Here is a 20,782-nt window from a genome sequence, read left to right as displayed (position 1 = left end):
TTCTCTTTGTTTCTATGCTTCTGCACTAGCAGGTTTAGCAATAAATCTGAGACATTTTGCTTGTAAGTAAATACATTTTTTAAACGAGGGGAGAGAGACACTTGCTACTGAGGGTGACAAGAAATGACAGTGAAACAGACTGGAAAGAAATGCTCTCCTCTGAGCAGGCCGAGGTATTTATAGCTCCGTCCACATTACAGTCCCAAGAGCATGAGCGAATTACATTCATACATACATATGGTTAATGTCCAAACATTTTTCCAAAAGTCAAACGATCTTTCTCGCATGCTTTAAGTGTACATGTGTGATAGAAATAATTTTGGAAATACCTGACAAACCATCTGTGAAGGGCCCAAGGAAACAAACTTTTGCTGTGCTTGATTTCCCAAAGCACCAAACGGAGATATTTCTTTACTAGAAAATAACAATCAAACTACATATAACTTACCTCGTAATACTCCCCAAACTCTGTTGGCCTTGAGAAAAGCCACTGGTCCTGCCACAGCTAACGTATCTGCATTGGGGGCGGGGGGGGGGGGGGGAGAAGTTTGTTAATCCCTCGGTCACACAACAAAGTATTCCTTAAACAGATAATTGATATTTCTGGAGCATTCCTTTCTCCTGAGCTCCAGGCTTATTTCTCCAACTCCTCCTGTACATTTTCACAGAGATATCCTGTGGATTCCTACAACCCCACAAACCCAAAGCCAAGCTCCTCCCTCCTTCCTGCTGCATGCTGTCCCTGCCTGTCCCCACTGTGCCTCATCTCTGCGGGATACAGCAGTGCCCTCCAACCAGGAAAGATGCTCAAGTCAAGAATCTGGGTGTCATTTCCACAATTCCTCATTTTCCTTCAGGTGCATTATTGTCTCCTACTGCCCCTCAACAGAGTAAGTTCCTACTTCGGCTATGATTTTAAATTCCTCAGTTCTGTAATTCCTTGTGAAGCCTCAAAGAGCATTCAAATCTTCCACTCCACCTAAGGCCAAGTGTTATCTCTACTCTTTATCTTCTACTTCTACGCTTCTCTACTTGCCTTGTACCCACCTTTCCCCACTATCCTCCTAAATCTCCCGTAAGATTCACCTCCTAACTCACTTTAGCTAAACTGAGCTGTGCCCCACTCAATAAAGGTTCACACCCAGCTCCAGGTGGCTGCTTCTGGGCCAAGGGGGGACACTGATCTTTCAATCTTCTAAATCACACTCTCCCTAAGGCTGCACCAACAGTCCTTGTAGACTTTTGGAGAGGTTTAGAGTGGAGACAACCACAGATAAAGTAAAGCACCAGACATTACAGAGACTGGAAGCTAAAGGGCATGCCAGACGTGGGCTCTGCTGAAGTACAGACACTCCGGCGGCAGGTTAATGGCCCGTGGCCTATCTGGACCACACCATCGCCCTCCACCACCACTGCCCACACTGGCACCCAAGAGCAGGCTGCAGGTAGGGGAAGGAGCTCTAGCAACAGCCAAGAATCATGTAACCTTCTCAGGTGACAGTCTTCTGACTAGGCAGCCCTTTCCATGAGAAGACCGCAGTGCTGAGTTAGCAAAAGGCCAGGCTAAGCCAGGGACTGCTGTTTTGAGTACAATCGAATCGTGTTTCCTCTCCAGCTCTATTAAGTTCTTAGCCACCAGACTCACTGGCTGCTGTTTAAAACTTTTTTTTTTTTTAAGATTTTATTCACCAATTTGATGGAGTGCATGCACACGAGCACAAGAGTAGGGGGAGCTATAGGCAGAGTGAGAAGCGGACTCCCCACTGAGCAGGGAGTCGGATGTGGGGCTCCATCCCAAGGACCCTGGGATCATGACCTGAGCCAAAAACAGATGCTTAAGCTGTTGAACCACCCAGGCATGCTAAAAACATTTTTTAATGCATCATAGTTTTCAGAGCTCTAGGAGATAGTTTTAAACAAAAAAATCATCTAAACACATCAATACATTGCATGGACTCAACACTCATTATTTTCCAGGAGCTGCTGATCTTAAGAAGGACTCAGACTCCACTCAATGCAAAACCCATGAAGAGAAAGCAGTTAAAAGGAGATTTTGTTTTCTAAACGTATGGACACCTAAGCTGTAGAATTTCAAAATTTTTTTTAAGGATTTTTTTTCTTTTTAATTTATTTGACAGAGAGAGGGAAAGCACAAGCAAGGGGAGTGCCATGCAGAGAAAGAGGGAGAAGCAGGCTCCTCATAGAGCGGGGAGCCCAATGCGGTGCTCGATCCACGGACCCTGGGATCATGACCTGAGCTGAAGGCAGAGGCTTAACCCACTGAGCCACCCAGGTGCCCCAGAACTCCAATTTTTAATTCAAAACCGAACTACTGCTGTTAACAGCGATTACCCTCCCTGATGTGGGATCAGAGTGGCATCTTGCACTTCTCAGTTATCCCTTTCTGCTTTTTGCACTGTAACTACTTTGTCTTCAAGAGTATACATACAGATAACATCAATAAAAGATTCTTTAAAAATAAAACAGATTGGGGGATGCCTGAGTGGCTCAGTCGGTTGGGCCACTGCCTTTGGTTCAGGTCATGGTCCTAAGGTTCTGGGATCGAGTCCCGCATCCGGCTCCTTGCTCAGCAGGGAGCCTGCTTCTCTCTCTGCCTACTTGTGTGCTCCCTCTCTCTGACAAATAAATAAATAAAATCTTTTTTAAAATAAATAAATAAGTAAATAAATAAATAAAACAGACTGGACGCCTGGGTGGCTCAGTTGGTTAAGCATCTGCCTTCAGCTCAGGTCATGATCCCAGAGTCCTGGGATTGAGACCCGCCATCTGGTTCCCTGCTTCTAGTGAAACAAGCTTCTCCCTCTGCCTCTCTCCAATAAATAAATAAAATCTTAAGAAGTAAAATCAAATAAAAATAAATGAGGTTAACATCACTTTTGAGATGCCCACTCAATTCCCTCTATTTTGGTCTGAAAAAACACACTTACCAGACCTTCCTCTGGGCATTTACATACACGTATGTATAACAAATGTTGTCCTGCCATATATGTGTTCCTGCGTATGTCCTGATACACAAACAGTACCCTACTTCTCATATGCCCTATGCCCACCTCCGCAGTTTATCTCGGCAAGCTCTCTAGGCTGTTCTCTCACTCGGCCTCTTTATTCTTCCCTCTAGTACAGCATTCTTCAGCGCCCACGGACAAGATACACACAGTCATTCTTGTACTGATGAACATGTGGTTTTGTTTATAAGTCTTCACTATGACAGGCAAGCTGCATCAAACAGCCTTGTTACACGTAATTAATTCTCTACAGTAGACACTAGTTCACTTCCAGTTCAAGGGCATATATGTTTTCCCTTTTAATACAGAATACTGTGGCACCTGTCACTTCCTTCAACATTTTCTCACACTCCAGAACAACATTCGATATCATTTCCATCATTACAATAGCTGATTCATTTTCTCATCATCATCTTCATCAACGAGTTCAAAACTGAAGACTAGTTTCTCCTTCAACCAGAAAATTTCACAGTCAGCTTGTCCTAAGAAGCCTCCCCTTCAGAATAAAGGTTTGCAAAGCTGAATGTATGACAAACTATACCTCTCCAGTCTCAAAACACGGCCATTTTCTGGAATTTACGATATGTCATCAGTATTGCTAACAGACAACAAAGATTCCTTGGCAAGTTAACGACCACTTCCATCTCAATGCATATCGCAAAACCTAATTCATGAAGTGTATGAGTGCTGTCGACTAAAATCACATGTCTGATGGTCACAGATAATCCTGTTTATCTTCTAAGAACAGCTAGAGAACTGAAGAGAAATGAACTTACTTTCCAGAGGTGCAAGAGAGATCTGATCTAGGGGCGCCCGGGTGGCTCATTCGATAAGCATCTACCTTCGGCTCAGGTCATGATCCCAGGGTCCTGGGATCAAGCTCCGCATCAGGCTCCCTGCTCTGCAGGAAGCCTGCTTTTCCCTCTCCTGCTCCCACTGTTTGTGTTCCCTCTCTTGCTGTGTCTCCCTCTGTCAAAGGAAGTAAAGAAGGAAGGGAGGGAAGAAAGGAAAGAAAGGAAGGAATCTGATCTACACTCAGAGAATGAAGAGATGAACCTAACTGTAAAGCCGTCTGAGGACAAAGGGGTCACTCTTCTCTTAGATATGGGGTAGCCCCTCTATCCTTACACTCTGCTCCCCGGTCTGCTCTGTCTGCACTTACCCTAGCATCTACGTCCTCACATTGCTACCCTTGGTTCCTTGCTGTAATTCCACAATCTTCCCAGTCATTAGGCCCTATGAAAACAGCCTGCCCAATTGCTTCCTTCCAAAACAATCAGGGAAAAGCCCAAACATTATAGGCAACAAGAATATATAGCTAAGCAGTGATTGCACTGTAAAATGAAACAACTCCACCCCACTCCTGGTTCTGCAGTATCTCCGTGTCAAACTAGATTATAAATAGAGATCATGGATATAAGCAGAGATTGATTCTCAAAATAAAAGTTAAGAAATTACCAAGATGTAAAAAAAAAAGGGGGGGGGGATTAGCAAAGTACCTTATTGCACCAAAAAGTACTTAATACAGGTTTATGATGTTAGGCCAAAAAGCAGACTACAAAAGCCATATAGACAGTATTACACCATTTTTATGTCATTTTTATATGTTTATACTTATATTTATGTATATTTCAATGTTTAACTCTAAAAAAACAACACATCTGAAATAATAGCGATTGACTGAGTGCTGGGGTTATGATGATTTCTTTCCTCCTCTTCACTTACTGTATAGATTTTCCACAATGACTATGAATTACTTTTTTTTAAGGTTTTATTTATTTGATAGAGAGCAAAAGATCACAACTATGCAGAGAGGCAGGCAGAGAGAGAGGGGGAAGCAGGCTCCCTGCTGAGCAGAGAGCCAGATGCAGGGCTTGATCCCAGGACCCTGAGATCATGACCAGAGCCGAAGGCAGAGGCCTAACCCACTGAGCCACCCAGGCACCCTATGTATTACTTTAATCATCAGCCTTTAATGATAATTTTAAAAATCAAATTTATAAACTCACTGACCAAGAATTCAAAATAGTTGACAGCGTGGAACCTATTTGTGGTACATAAGCCCCTCACGAGCAGCTTAGAACATGATACACTCACATTACACAGGTACTCACAGGACTCATCTGAAGTGATATTGGGGTAAAGATCACACTCCGATTCCAGGACAACTGAGACGAGAAGTTGCTTTAACTCCACTGCACTATTACGTTTAGGAGGGCCGAGCTGTGACTTTTTGAGATCAAAAATATAGTCATGGTATCTGTGTGAGAAATAAATGCAAACAAATTTTTAAAGCACTGCAGCCAAGTTTTAGATACACGTGTGGCCGTGGACATTGCAGCTGACTCCTCCCATCCATGCTACCCAGTACTGGTCCAACGAGAGGCTCTCACCCCAAGCTGCACATTGCAATTTCTGGGGGAGCGTTTTGGAAATACTGATGTCCAGACCATCAGAATTAGAATCTCTGTGAGTAGGATACAGGCACAGGAACTTTGGAAGTTACAACCCCCACACTTCCAAGTGCCTCATACGAAGTTGCTGTTAAGAACTAGTAATCAAACCAGTGATGGTAATCCCATCACTCTTCCTTATGCAAGCCAATTAATTATAACCAGCGATGGAGGTGGGGCATCAGGGGTGGTGGTGGCAGGAAGTTTCCTACACTAAGTGTGCAACAAGAGTCCCATTTCTCAGTATGGGACATCTGGACTAGTTGCACCCTAGTTGCAGCCACTAAAGGTGGCAGAAATAGAAAGAGTATGGATTCCCTAATGATACTGTTGAATGCCTTAATCAACTAGAATCCTCCCTGATTTTGGACTTCCTCAAGTGTGAGACAATAGGTGTTATTACTGCTTGAGCTTGACTGAGTCAGAGTTCCTCCTCCAACAAAAGTATCCTAGCTATTGCATACTCCCCTCCCAAAAAAAAGGGTCATTGAATTCTCGACAGGGCCTTGAAAATTTACCTTCTGCTGATACCCAAATACCAGAGAAACAGGATATTAAAACAACATTTAAAGGTGTTCAAGGACCAGGTAGACTTCAAAGCAGTTAATATTTTAGATTTTGGTAAGCCAGAGGTTGTGTATGCTACTTAAGTGTAAGAACATCTGGTGTGCTTCCAGAAAATTAAGGAGAGCTAGTTAAGTTCCAGTAAGTTGGAAGCATGAGGAAGTTAACGAGTCAGAGAGTGGAATGGATGAATGTGCTCAGAGCCCCTTCCATGGGAAAACCTCAGTAGATTCAGAAGCAAATTAAGATCAATGAATTGTAAACTTAGAAATGGTTAAGATGTTCAATTTGATTTTATGTGTATTTTACCACTCTTAAATAAATTTTTTAAAAGGAAATTAAAATTGCCAGCAGCTCTGAGATCTGAGTTAGGTGCTGGCTTGTCACAAATACGGAAAAGTTTGGTTCTGGACATTGAAACTCCAACAGAAAACTCAAAGGGTTCTAAAGCAGTGGTGTCCAAGGGTTAATTTTGCCTTTCAGGAACCGAGGGCATGCAGCTTTTTGTTCAGAGAAAACAAATGAGTGACTAGCATGTGATGGACCTCATTCTACAAGTTGAGGAAGTTGTCACACCTGACCGAGCTCTCTGCTTCCAAAATGCATACTATTTCAACACAAGGTTTACAATATAAGCTGGGCACTTCAAAGACAGGACCGGTGGTTCTCAACAATCTAGGGCCTACACTGTGTGTGCTCCCAACCACCTAGCACCTTTGAAACATCCCCATCATCTCTATGTTCTACCAAGCACACTGCACTTTTACTCTGAAATAAGTACCCTTGCAGGTTCCTAGAACGCTCACCTGCATGCCTTCAAGTCTTAGCCATAGGGCTAATGTTTTACAACCTGCTTCCTAACAAGGTAGGGTATAATTAACAACAGCTGCCTCGCATACCAGGCATGAATTAGTTAGGCCAGCTCCAGTTAATCACCTGCACTGCCTCAAAATGCCTAGCCTTGTTGTGAAACCATCTCACACCTGACTCAAGTCCTAGTTATCCAACTATCACCAACTCATCTTCCCTTCTTGCTTGCCATACTCTTATCAGTGCTTTCAAGCCTATTACCAAGTCCTTTTCTACTAACAGTATGGCACAGAAGAAAAATAGTTTTACCAACTGAGTCCCAAAGCAAAGATTTCCTAGCCATGATTTTCCTTTAAGATGACCTTCATGTACTTCTTCCTCCTCCAATATCCCAAAGCAACCAACCACCTTGGCTTTATTCCCTCACACTGACTCTAGCCATTCTGACCAGTTTAGCAGATTCAGTACCAAAGGCTTACTTAAAGTATACATCTAAAATGAGGGTAACACTATCCACTCAATTGCAGGAAAGTGAAGGAGAGAAAGAAGCCACCCTGGGACTCTAGCTTATGCTCCAGGTCCACCTGGGGCCAGTAGGTGTTAAGCTGGTTTTGCACACAAACACCCCCACACCAGGTGTCTGCTGTTCTGCAGGCAAAATTAAGCTATGATGCCCACCGGACACAGACAAACACCTGGGGGAAATAAAGCGGCAGTACAGCCAGCACCAAACGACACTCGTCTCCAGCACTACAGGCCTTAAGGAGAGTCCAGCAGACGGGGGTCTCACAGCGAGGCGACGCCACAGGCAAGCCGAAACACCTTCCCAAGAGCAATCTGCCTCGTATTTGGTGTGGTCAGCAAAGCCAGGCTGTGGGCTGCCTCCGCATTACGGAATTCACCCTGTCTGTGGCCAAAGGCGTTCCAGATGTGGAAATGTGGGGGTGCTCCGGGACTAAACGGGAAGCTGCCGGGGCCAGCACGTGACCTGCCCGCCGCGAAATGCAAAGCAGATACTGCGACACAGAGATCACATCTAAGTAATTAAATGAAAACGGCGAACACTTCGTATGAAACAGATTGGGGGAGTTTGGGCAACGCTCCAGCCTGAGCATCTTCTGAACTGTTGCCAGATTTGGCGAGTGCGGTGGGGAGGTGGCCTTTAAATGGCAACACACCCGGGAATCCTAGTCCCAAGCTTAAAGCACTCAGCCTTTTCCTGAAATGTCCTTCAAAAAGGAAGCTGCCACCCCCAACCCTCTCCATCCATCCTCCTCTCCCCTCCAAGGCGAACACGGCCACGGATTCTGAACAACCTACCCTCTCCCCTCAGTACTCGGCACGCAAACAGGGCTCTCGAGCGCCCAGAACGTCCCTTAGGAGGGAGGAGGGGGAAGGGAAGAGCTTGGGTTTCAGCACCTCTGTGTCCGAGCCGGCTCTCCCACCTTCTAGACCTGCCACTCTGGTCAGGTCCTTGGCCGGTCGGAGCTGTTTCCTCATCCGGAAAAAGAGGGTAAGAGCGCGCCCCCGACTTCGCCCCCCGCACCCGCACTGCCCCCGGGGGTCCGCCAGGGCGCGCGCGGGGAGCGCTCACCGCCGGAACGCTTCTTGCAGGAGGGAGCAAGAGGGGCCCGCGGTGGACGAGGGGTCGTAGGAGAAGGAGAAGTTCTCGCGGGAGACGACCAGCAGGCGCGGAGACATCTTCACCGAGAGCGGCATAGGCCACAGAGTCGGGCCGGGCGCGGCGAAGGAGCGTGGGGCCAGCGCTGCCAGCAGCGCCAGCAGCGCGGGGAGTCCCAGCCCGCGGTGCTCCATGGCCGCCCGGCTGTTCGGTCGGCCCAGGTGTGCGCGACCGGCAGGATGCCCGCCTGGCCTCCCCGCCGACCGCGAGGAGGAAGCGCGGAGCGCGGGGGTGGGGGAGTCAGCTGACCGCGCGCCCCGCCCGAGCCCGCCTCCGGGCTGCTGGGCCCGCCCCCGTCGCCTCCACGCCCCGCCCCCGACACCCTCCACGCCCCCCACGCCACGCCACGCCCCACTCTGGCTGCTGCGAGCCCTCTACGGAGACCCGTACCGCGGCGACCCGAGGGGAGGCCGGGGGAAACGCTGGAAACGCGGATCAGGGCGCCCCCGGTGAGGGCGCCTGACGCGGGGGTTTTGTTGGCTTACTCCCAAGCCCAGGCTGCCCTCGGATGATAGCTCAGCTTGAACTGAAGCCTCCCGTCAGAAATCCCCGGGGCAGGGTTTGGAACAGGTGGGAGATTAGAGATTCTGAAGATTTTCCGTGAGGGATGCCTGGGTGGCTCAGTTGGTTAAGCAGCTGCCTTCGGCTCAGGTCATGATCCCAGCGTCCTGGGATCGAGTCCCGCATCGGGCTCCTTCCTCGTCAGGGATCCTGCTTCTCCCTCTGCCTCTGCCTGCCACTCTGTCTGCCTGTGCTCGCTCTCTCTCCCTCTCTCTCTGACAAGTAAATAAATAAAATCTTTAAAAAAAAAAAAAATGCACCACATGAAGATTTTCCGTGAGTGTCTCGGCGCAGGACTCCTAGACACTTCGGAAGGACACCGTGGACCCAGTTAATTAGGCAGATGACACAAAGAGGCAATGTATTTTAGCGAGGGGTTAATATTGCCAGACTATAATTTTCGAAAAAACTACAAACATGACAATTACAAAATAGAATACAAATGTGTCAAATATCTTATTCGCCATGATTAAATAAGTCTGGTTCAAAGACAATTTAATAAAGCAAAGTTAGAATAAGATTGATAAATAGTTTTAAAATTGGGAAATGTGCTGCAATCAATGACTCAGCCCAAAGTAACCTGGAAACTCCCATCCTCAAAAAAAAAAAAAAAAAAAAAAAGAAAAGAAAAGAAAAAAAAGAAAGAAGGAAATTCCATTTATAATGAACTGCTAAGAGCAACTTAAATATTCATTGTGGCAGGCCTCTATATATTTGGAGATTAGAAAGCGGATCTAGAAGCAAGCAGACATAATGTCATTAAAACCTATGTGGTGAGAATTCAAATATCCTCTCTCTCCTCTCTCCCCCACCTTAGCCCTCCTCTTCCCCCCTCTCCTTTCCATATATACATCTATTTTTCAACTCAGTTTTTCTCTGCATTGGCTTCATTCTCAGACAGGCTCTTCATGATAGCTCTCTAGATCTTGGGTAGCAAGAACAACGCTTCAAGGAAGCTTAGGTCCCCCCACTCATTCCTTCCTAGCAGTCCTGATAAAGGATTCCAATTGAAAAGCTTGATTTCACACCCACCCCTAAGTTAAAATCGAGTTAAGTTACATGAGTTACATAAGTTACATAAGTTACATGACCAATGTGAAATGGAAGATGCTGATGTTCCCCCAAGAAGAGGTTATCAAAAAGAAAACTACAGCCCCAAAATGGCATCACTTAGGTTAGAGCCCCAAGTCACCAAACCAAGATTTAATACCCAATGTAAATATAATTCCAACTCCCCAGGAATATAACCTATAACCAGTCAACATGGAATCTCCTGGTCAGTACTAGGAAATTTACCGATGGACCCTATGCACTCTCCTAAGGAGGGCAACCCTGCCTAAACAATGTGTTCCTTGCTAATACATTCTATCCTTTTTTTTTTAATGCCCTCTCTAGCTTTTTTTTTTTTTTTTTAAGTGTTTCCCCCACCCTACACACAGAGATCACAAGTAGGCAGAGGGGCAGGCGGGGGCGGGGGGCCTCAGCTCCCCGCTGAGCAGAGAGCGGATGCGGGGCTTGATCCCAAGACCCTGAGACCAGGACCTGAGCTGAAGGCAGAGGCTTAACCCACTGAACCAGGCAGAGGCTTAACCCACTGAGCCACCCAGGCACCCCTGCCCTCTCTTGCTTTTAAATGTTTCTCTTGTTTAGCTCAGCAGCATTCCCTTCTACTTGCTAGATGGGAATGCTGCCTGATTCATGAATCACTTAATAAAGCTAGTTAGATCTTAAAATCTAGTCAGTTGAACTTTTTTTTTAAACAAGGTGTTCTGTTGCCAGAAGAAGGAGAAAGGGATCCTAGGCAAACCAAAACCGCCTATCTACTACAGAAAGTATTCTGAAAATTTTGGCGAAGAGCTATAAGACTTCAAAGAAACTTCATGCGATGTGCTTAAAATACAATTCTTCCATAAAAGCAAGCATCAATGCCACACTATTCTTCCCTCATTTTATAATGAATATAAGTTTAATTTGCAGTATCCACCTTCACTGCCACTTTTCACTGTTAATTGGCTAACAGCGTAATTTTTCCAAGATTCCATCTCTAGTTCATATTGTTGAAATTACCACAACTTTAATGACAACTTCACCTTGTGTCTTAGTTATCTATTGCTGTGTAACAAATTACTGCAAAACACAGGAACTTAAAACAACAAGCAATAAATGATAATATAATATCTCACGGTTTCTGTTTCAAGAATTCAGGAGTCTTTGCTGGGTAACTCTGTTTCAGAGTCTCTCATGAGGTTGCAGTCATCTGAAGACATTTTTCTAAAGGCTTTGCTACTGCTGGAAGATGTGATTCTGGGCTAGCTGGCATGGTTATTGGCAAGAGACCTGAGTTCCTTGTTGGCTATTGGCTGAACACCTCAGTTACTTGCCACATGAGGGTTTCCCTAGGGTATTTTGTGCATATTCACAATATGGCGGCTGGCTTCCCCCAGACCAAGTGATCCAAGAGACAGCAAGAGCAAAGACGAGGCTAGGACACCTTTCCATGGCTTCATCTTGGTTTTGTTTTTGTTTTTAAGATTTTGTTTATTTATTTGACAGAGATCACAAGTAGGCACAGAGGCGGGGGGGGGGGGGAAGCAGGCTCCCGCCAAGCAGAGAGCCTGATGCGGGGCTCGATCCCAGGACCCTGAGATCATGACCTGAGCCGAAGGCAGAGGCTTAACCCACTGAACCACCCAGGTGTACCAACCATGGCTTCATCTTGTAAGTGACACTTCCATCACATTTAATAGCCCTTAAAGTGAGTTATTAACTGTAGTTACATTTACAGGGAGAGAAATTAGGCTACACCTTTTAAAGTATTGGGTCCGTGGTCAAAGGAGCGAGACTGATACAAAGCGAAGGTCAAGCAAAGCTTTATTTCGCGCCAAGCATCAAGAATCAAACTGACCGGCCAGGGCTGTCTCTTGCAAAGAGGCGACCTCTCTCTGCCTTACAGACTAGCTTTTTAAGGGCAAAGGCCATATGGTTAGGCCTGGCCACGCACAGGTGGCCAATGAGATTGTAACACAGAGAAAGCTGCACAGAAATGCTAGGTCACACATAAGTGACCAACTGAATTACAATTTACCCTATAGTAGATATTTGAACTAGCCTATCACCTTGGTCAGAATGAGCGCCGAAAAGGCACCCAAAGGGCGGGGCCCATACTCCTTGGTAGCTAGGAAGACAGTATGGCCCCCACTGATCGAATACCTCCACCTGGCCTGACCCACCTTTGTATTTGGGCTTTGTTACCTGGGACTGGTTTCCAGGACTTGTTTTTAAGTCAGTTCCCTGGGGGGAGGCGGGGCAGGGACAGTTTAAGTTTTACTGCATAAACAACAAAATCACTGTTTAACCAGATGGCATCGCTCTGGCTAAATAGGACCTTACAAAAGGGAGAAGTCTACTCTCTGACCACAAATTATTTATATTCCTCCCATATGTAAAATGTATTTCCTTACTCCCAAGAACCCCCAAAGTCTCATCCTTTTAGAAAATTAGCTTGAAATCCAGAATGCTGGCATCTAAATTAGTGCTAAGTATGGATGAGGCTCCTAAATGTATCCTTAAAGTCCTTAAGTACAGTTTCTCTTAATCTATAGAACTGTGAACCAGAGACAAGTTATTTGCACCGTATACACATAAAATACAATAGTGAGACAGACCTAGGATAACCAGTATAAATAGTTATGTTCGAAAGAGGGAAAATGAGAAGCACCAAGGGGTAAAGCAATCCCCAAATCCAGGCAGGCCCCTTTTGGTAGTTCCTTGATTAGGATTCAAAGATAGGATATAATTCTCTGTGACTCTTGACTCCACTCTCTGGCTTTGGATTCTGCCTTTCTGAGTCATGTTTCCTTGTTCACAGAAAATAGCATGTGTTTGAGGCTGCGTAAATTTCTCTGTTGCTGTCCATGTTGCTCAGTTTAAAAGGGCAGCATTTCTGCAATACATTTCTGTTAAAAACTGTTGATTCTCTGTGAATCTCACTGAGGTTCATGCCATTAGATAAAAGCTATGCCCTTCCCTACCTTGGGCTTCTACTGGGAACAGCATCATTGGAAACCCTAATGTCTGATTGAGAGGATCTGTCAGGCATACCCTTAAAAATATTTAGATGACCTTTTTTTTTTTCTTAAAGATTTTACTTATTTATTTGACAGAAAGAGATCACAAGTAGGCAGAGAGGCAGGCAGAGAGAGAGGAGGTGGCTCCCTGCTGAGCAGAGAGCTTGACGTGGGGCTCGATCCCAGGACCCTGAGATCATGACCTGAGCCAAAGGCAGAGGCTTAAACCACTGAGCCACCCAGGTGCCCCTTAGATGACCTTTTGTCTCAATGACAGATACTCTGAGATTTTCTGAGGTCTTTAGGGATTTTACATTCACAACCTTGGTTTTGTGTTTAGACCTGTTTCCCTGAGAGCACCTGGGCTTGATCTTTGCCCGGTAGCCAAGTCTTCATTTTCATTGGCTGTCTAGAAAATTTGGAAATTAAAAAAAAACAATTAAGTCTTGGTGGCTTGGTGTTTAACAGTCCTTCCTTTCCTTTACCTTCTTTCACATTTTTGTACAGCAGAAAGATGAAACTAGGAGGCACCTTGGATATTCTAGTTGGACAGCTCCTTAGTTAGACACCAAATTGATTAGTAAGCCCATCTTCCACTTCCTGTAGTTCATTGTGTTGCTGATCTTTCTGCCAAGGTAGTAACAAGGATCAGATTTCCTCCAGCTTCTGCAAGATTTTCCTTGCTCTCCTTTAAGCAAGCCTCTTGAGGTCTATATCCTTCTAACAGTCTTTATGCTGTCACTAACCCTAGCTTCAAAATCATTCCAGCTTCTATCCACTTCCTGAGTCCAAAGGCATGCACACATTTTAGGTATTCAAATGTCAGTGCCCCACTTCCAGGGATCAAAATGATTTTTGTAATCTATTGCTGTGTGACAAATGAACAACATTTAAAAGACGGGTACTAATAAAATTTTGATAGATGGTGCAAAATTTCTCTTCAAAATAGATTAACGGTGTAGGAGAATATCCATTTCCCCACAACCTCATATCACAATATTACGAATCTTTTTCAATTTTAAAACCTGTTCTAGTTTGTGTTTCCTTGATTACTTGTGAGGTTGAATAAAATGACCATTATACACACACACACACACACACACACACATATATTTTTTTAAGATTTTACTTGCTCATCTGACAGGGAGAGAGATAGCAAGAGCAGGAACACAAGCAGGGGGAGTGGGAGAGGGAGAAGCAGGCTTCCCACTGAGTGGGGAGCCTGATGCAGGGCTTGATCCCAGGACCCTGGGTTCACGACCTGAGCCAAAGGCAGATGCTTAATGACTGAGTCACCCAGATGTCCCTATATATTCTTCTTTTTTTTTTTTTTTAAGATTTTATTTATTTATTTGTCAGAGAGAGAGAGGGAGAGAGAGCGAGCACAGGCAGACAGAATGGCAGGCAGAGGCAGAGGGAGAAGCAGGCTCCCTGACAAGCAAGGAGCCCGATGCGGGACTCGATCCCAGGACGCTGGGATCATGACCTGAGCCGAAGGCAGCTGCTTAACCAACTGAGCCACCCAGGCATCCCCTATTTAACATTTTTAAAAAAGATTTTATTTATTTATTTGACAGACAGAGATCACAAGTAGGCAGAGAGGCAGGCAGAGAGAGGGGGAAGCAGACTTCCCACTGAGAAGAGAGCCCAATGCAGGGCTCGATCCCAGGACCCTGGAATCATGACCCAAGCTGAAGGCAGAGGCTTTAACCCACTGAGCCACCCAGGCTCCCCCCTTCTTGACGAGCAGAACCCAGTTGTAGCAACAATCTTAAATCTGTTCAAGAATCCCCACCAGTTTCGCTATCCCATTACCCTGGCCTCCTTCAGCAACAACCCTCTTAGGTCAGTTTAGCAAAAATCAGATCAACCCTATTGCTGATGTTTCCTTTTAGTAATTTTCCATCCACTGACACCCCTGTCCCGTACTCTGCTCATTGGCTATAAACCTCCAGGTGTTTTTGTTGTATTCAGAGTTGATCCCAATCTCTCTTGGTAGTCTTTACTTCTCCTTCTCCTCCTCCTCCTTCCTCTTCCTCTTCTTCTTCTTTTTTTTTGGAATTTTTAAGTAGACTGCATGCCCAATATGGGGCTTGAACTCAACCGCCATGAGATCAAGAGTTGCAGGCTCTACTGACTGACCCAGCCAGGCGCCCCTCTCTTGGTAGTCTTGACACGTATCACATAGTCTTGAATAAAGTCTTCCTTACCATTGTAACAAGTGCCAGAATAATTCTTTATTTAAAACAAACTTATTTAGATCATATTTGTGGATCAATTGGGAACGAGGGGGGAAAGAGGCATTCAGGAAATTTCTCTTCCTAGCTCAGGCCTGTGGGCAGACAATTTATTAGTCATTTAAGGATTAGTTTGTGGGGAACAGAATTCACTCCAGCTAGTTTTAGCAGATTTCATTAACTAGAGGCTCCCAGAGCACAGGATATTAACTGCAGGTACAGTGGCTCATAGAATCTTGTGAGAGCTCAGTAACTTGACTCTTGGCTGAAATTCCTTGAGCAACTGCTCCCTTGTGACTAGAAAGCCAAATGGTGGATGGAGAAGCCTTTACTACAGCTGTAATTCTAGAATCATACCAGTTCAGTTCCAATCTGCACCAGTAAAAGGGATACTTCATGCACTGCCTCTGTCTGCAGTTAACTCCCTTCCGAATTCAACTCTCAGTAAACGCGGCCAGCGGGCAGAAACTAAAGAACATGGAAACCCAAGAAAGGAGTTTCCAGCTTCTATAATACAGGTGTTCCCACTTTTTGAAAGTTCACATTGGGACACCTCACTGTTATGAAAGACTTACATTAGGACCTGTTTTCACTAACTGGAAGAAAGTCAAAGAGGATTTTTCACTTTTATGAAAAAAGGCAAATAGCAAAAATAGCATTCAGGGGCGCCTGGGTGGCTCAGTGGGTTAAGCCTCTGCCTTCAGCTCGGGTCATGATCTCAGGGTCCTGGGTTCGAGTCCCACGTCAGGCTCTCTGCTCAGCAGGGAGCCTGCTTCCCCCTCTCTCTCTGCCTGCCTCTCTGCCTACTTGTGATCTCGCTCTGTCAAATAAATAAAATCTTAAAAAAAAAAAAAAAATAGCGTTCAGCGTTGTTTTGCCCCAAGCATTATAGAGAAGGCACGCACCCCCAGCAGCTAGAGTGGCGCCCCCCAGCCCCTTCCCTGGGAATTGCACTCAGCATCTGAGCTCAGGACGCCACAGCTTTGAACGGTGTTTGGGAGCATCTGTGCTTGATTTTGGTTTATTTTGAGCATCATTAGCAAAATGGGTCCTATGGCATCAGAAAAGCCAAAAGAGGTTTATTTTTGGGGGTCTGGGAAAGCTCAGACTTTTTTCCGTTTAAGTTAATGGTCATTGCTTCTTTATGCCGTTTCATAGGAATTCTCTACTTTTGGAGAGCAGGAAACACCTATACAGGATGGCGTAACTGAAGGAGGTTGAAATGGATGGGTGCTGGGTGAGAGAATTAAGCGGCCTCATAGGAGGTGAGACAATTCACTGAGAAGGACAGACAGCCCAGGACGTGGGCACACAGGTGGGCAAAGCAGCCTAACTCCTGAGGAAGCGTGAATAGCCTGCGGTAGGGAGGAAGCTCCTGACACTGGATGTGGATCTTCCCTCTGACTACAATTCTCTGCTCTCAAGGCACATCCTTACACCATCCTGAAATAGCTGGGAATTCCGTCACTGCAATCATGAAAATCAAGACTGAGCTCCATGGGGCCTAGAGTGTTAACCCGGCCTTTCCCAGAAGGGCAGGAGGGTGTTTGAGTCCCGCCTGCAACTGGCCAGCATTTCTTCCCGTTGGGCTAAGACGAGCGGCGGAAACCAGGCTCTCACGCCGCGTCTTTGACACAGCGCCCCCTGGTGGGAACGCGCGCCCGCTCTCTCCTCCAGCATTCCCCTTCTTCTGTCAATGAGCAACGTTTATACAAATTGGCTGTTCCTTTAATCTGTTGATGCAGACCAACTGCCAAGACGCTAAACAAACAAAATCCCGAGTCCATCTGGAAACACATGGTGACCAAAGGCTGCTGTGATGCCACAAAACGCTTAGGTTAGTGGAGAAGCTAACCTAAGACTTGTATAACCAGCCTCCAGATTGAGGGCAAGGGTCAGGTTGCCAGCATGTCTCCCAGTCTTCCTAAAAAATACCTGTGCTTTGCCTCCTCCCAGCCTCCACAGTTTGTCATGGGATGTGAGATGTCATGATGGAGCAATGGGAACTGGGTGGGACTGGGAAATGGGATGGCTCAAGGACCTCATTGGCTCCATGTCAATGAGCTGGTGGCCTGAGAGGACAATGGCTTAGGTAAGAAGACACAGCAGTAGCTAACAGGTGAGGCTGCGCTGGGAGGTCACTGCTGCTGGGCCCACATGGCCACCCTCCCTGTCCTCCCAACGTGAGGAGGTCCGAGAGAGGGGGACAGAGTTTGTCCTCCTGGGGAGAGCCAAGTTCTTGAGGGTTAGGGATTGGCATTCATTCTGGTCTATTGCTTCAGAGGCTGGGAGGTCCCAGAAGAATCCCCCAGGACGTGTGAGGCCGATGACCCAGGGGCCTGGAATGAGGGTTCACCTCTCACTAGGACTTGCAGGCAGCTGCACTCACAGAAGTGCTCTGGGCAGTGTGGGCATGAAGCACGGTGTGGGGTTGGTGTGTGAAGGATCAGAAAGCTCAGCCAGGGACCTCCAGGAGAAACAGTGAACAGGACGTGTTTCCCTCTGTTAAAGATGCGCTGCTTAGATGAGGGAGCCGGGGGCTGCCCTGGAGAGCTGCCCCACTGAGCAAGGGGGCATGCAGCCTAAATGGCTGGCAGTTATACCTCAGGCAGGGAGATGAGGAAGACAAGGCCACCCCCGCTGACAGTTTACCACATCATGAGGCCAGAGGGGGTGAGGGTGGGCAAATGGCCTGAGAGGAAGCATCCCATCCACCGGGACAGCAGAAACAGATCAGTAGGAATCTCCCCAAGAGCACACCACACAGACCTCATCAGCCCCAAGGGCCAGGGAAGGGCAGGCAGGGATTACCAGCAGTAAAGGAGTGGCCACTCCCTGGACTTTCCAAGAACCGGACTCCACACAAGCAAGAAAATACTTGCCTAATCTCCACCAAGGAACTCCCCCCCAATTCCGAAGAACAGAGTCTGAGAACCAGGAAGGAGCTCAGATATCCAGGGGTTCACAATCACATTGTGCATCTATCGCCCCCCAAATATTTCCTCTGGCTCTTTTGCAATCCCTTCCTCCTACCCTGCCCTCCCCACTCTGCCCCCACACCTCGTCTCCCTTCCAGACACCTGCTGGTCAGCTTTCTATCACCACAGATTCGTTTGAATTGTCTAGGATTCTATAGAAATAAAATCATACTGTATATTCTCTTCTTTGATCTTGTTTTTTGCTCTGCAGGATTATTTTGAGATTCATGTAGCATGTGTCCATGTTCATTTCCATGCGCTGCTGAGTCATACTCCATTGTAGGAGTATACCACAGTTGGGTTTTTACCTTTACCAGGTGATCGACATTTGGGTGGTTTCTAGTCCTCCAGACATGCGACAGAGGGGTGGTCACATCTGGGTAGGATGAATGAGAAGACAATCTTTCTGCTGGCCTTGGAGCACTTTGTCGGGGATGCTCTTGGGGCACTGTTGGTCCTTCTTACAGCTGCCATTTTGCCATCAGTGTCGCTGTGTGCTGCCTTAGTCCTTAAGCACAGTGGTTAGATGTCTTCCACAATTCCACATCCCTACAGCATTGCGTGAGTCATCTCTTCTTGACCTGGGGCTCCAGTCTATCACACTTTGCATCCTCTGCTACTTTCCCATTCTTCTCCCCAGTCCCTTATTTCCCTCATCCCCAGCCAAACTCGGATATTTATTTTTCATCCTTTGATGAGGACTCGACCTTCCCTTTTGCCCTATTTATGCCCAGATGGAGCCATCTGCCCTGGAAATCCTTCCCTCATTTCTCTGCCCGCCCACTCGGTGTACCCTCTACCCCCAGCTCGGCTTATCAACATTCCACGGTGTTGCTCTAGGCAGAGGCAAACAGGTCGATAACACAGAATCGATGGCCTTGATATATTAGATGTAAGAATTTAAAATATGCTGGAGAAGGCATCGCAGATTAGCAGGAGAAAGGTTGTCAATACATGGCATAGGAACAATTGATGAGCTTCTTGTGGGGAAAAATCAATTCAGGTAATTATTTCAGCCTTCCCCAAATTAATTCCACATATATTGATGAAGTAAGTTTTTAAAAACCTAGAAGAAATTGACAGTGAATATTTATTAAATCTTTGGAGAGGGAGGACTATCTTCCTCTTAGCTTAGATATGGGCGATGCTCATGAAGGAAAAAACAATCAGTAGTTTAAAAAATCTATTAAACTTTTGCATGTCAACAAAGCAATCCAAAATAAAATGTACTCTTTGAATTTTAAAAGATATTGTGGCAAATGTATCTTCTAACGGCACAACACAGAGCAATACCCGTTCTATAGGAAAATTGCCAGAGGACATATGTCCAAATAAGGAAATGCTGTTGGTTAATGAACATATGGACAAATGTTCAACCTTATTTGCCGTACTCAAATATGTGTGCAATTAAAAACAGAATGAGAGGAGGTACAATCCTTTGTAGATTCAATTACTCAAGATTAAAGACAATTAGAATATTGAATGAATTACGCTTCAGTTACCCCTGCCCCATCATGACTTGTGTATCTGTGTCTCTGGGTGCATTTGTGTGTTTGTGTCGCTATCTGTGTGCTCACAGCTAGAGGCTCCCGGGGGCTAAGAAGCCAATGTTTTAAAAGCCCTGTTTTAGGGGCGCCTGGGTGGCTCAGTGGGTTAAAGCCTCTGCCTTCAGCTCAGGTCATGATCTCAGGGTCCTGGGATTGAGCCCCGCATCGGGCTCTCTGCTTGGTGGGGAGCCTGCTTCTTCTTCTCTGTCTGCCTGCCTCTCTGCCTACTTGTGATCTCTGTCTATCAAATAAATAAATAAAATCTTAAAAAAAAAAGCGCCCTGTTTTACCAGATTCTTTCTACCATCTCTCAAACCCTTATGACAACCTTTCAAGGTACGGAGGGTTAGGCTCATTTTTCACATCTGGAAAGAGAGGCTCAGAGAGTCACTGCTAGGATGTTTGAGGGCTAGGATTTGAACTCCATCTGGCCTAACCACACATTCTCTGTCTTTTCTTTCTTTCTTTTCTTTTTTTTTTTTTAAGATTTTTTAAGATTTTTTTTTTCTAGTTCTTTTTTTTTTTTTAAATGTTACTTTTTATAAACATATAATATATTTTTATCCCCAGGGGTACAGGTCTGTGAATCTCTAGGTTTACACACTTCACAGCACTCACCATAGCACATACCCTCCCCAATGTCCATAATCCCACCCCCCCAACCCCCCTCCCCCCATTAACCCTCAGTTTGTTTTGTGAGATTAAGAGTCACTTATGGTTTGTCTCCCTCCCAATCCCATCTTGTTTCATTTACTCTTCTCCTACCCCCTTAACCCACCATGTTGCATCTCCTCTCCCTCATATCAGGGAGATCATATGATAGTTGTCTTTCTCCGATTGACTTATTTCGCTAAGCAT

At 45.9% G+C, this 20,782-nt stretch overlaps 1 protein-coding gene across 1 annotated transcript in view; it reads right to left on the bottom strand.

The window, feature by feature from the left end:
- LOC111148238 (hexosaminidase subunit beta) overlaps positions 1-20,782 on the bottom strand; it is a 49,016-nt gene that overhangs the window by 16,890 nt on the left and 11,344 nt on the right. Inside the window, exons 2-4 of the mRNA XM_022504701.1 lie at positions 8,448-8,908; positions 5,141-5,286; positions 449-514 (exon numbers count right to left, since the gene is read on the bottom strand). Of these exons, the coding sequence (XP_022360409.1) occupies positions 449-514; positions 5,141-5,286; positions 8,448-8,908 (673 nt within the window). The remainder of the gene's footprint in view (positions 1-448; positions 515-5,140; positions 5,287-8,447; positions 8,909-20,782) is intronic.

The sequence above is a fragment of the Enhydra lutris genome, unplaced genomic scaffold, assembly GCF_002288905.1.
Source record: "Enhydra lutris kenyoni isolate GAN:26980312 unplaced genomic scaffold, ASM228890v2 scaffoldscaffold19, whole genome shotgun sequence".
NCBI classification, from domain to species: domain Eukaryota; kingdom Metazoa; phylum Chordata; class Mammalia; order Carnivora; family Mustelidae; genus Enhydra; species Enhydra lutris.
This window is presented reverse-complemented; position numbering and strand designations above follow the sequence as displayed.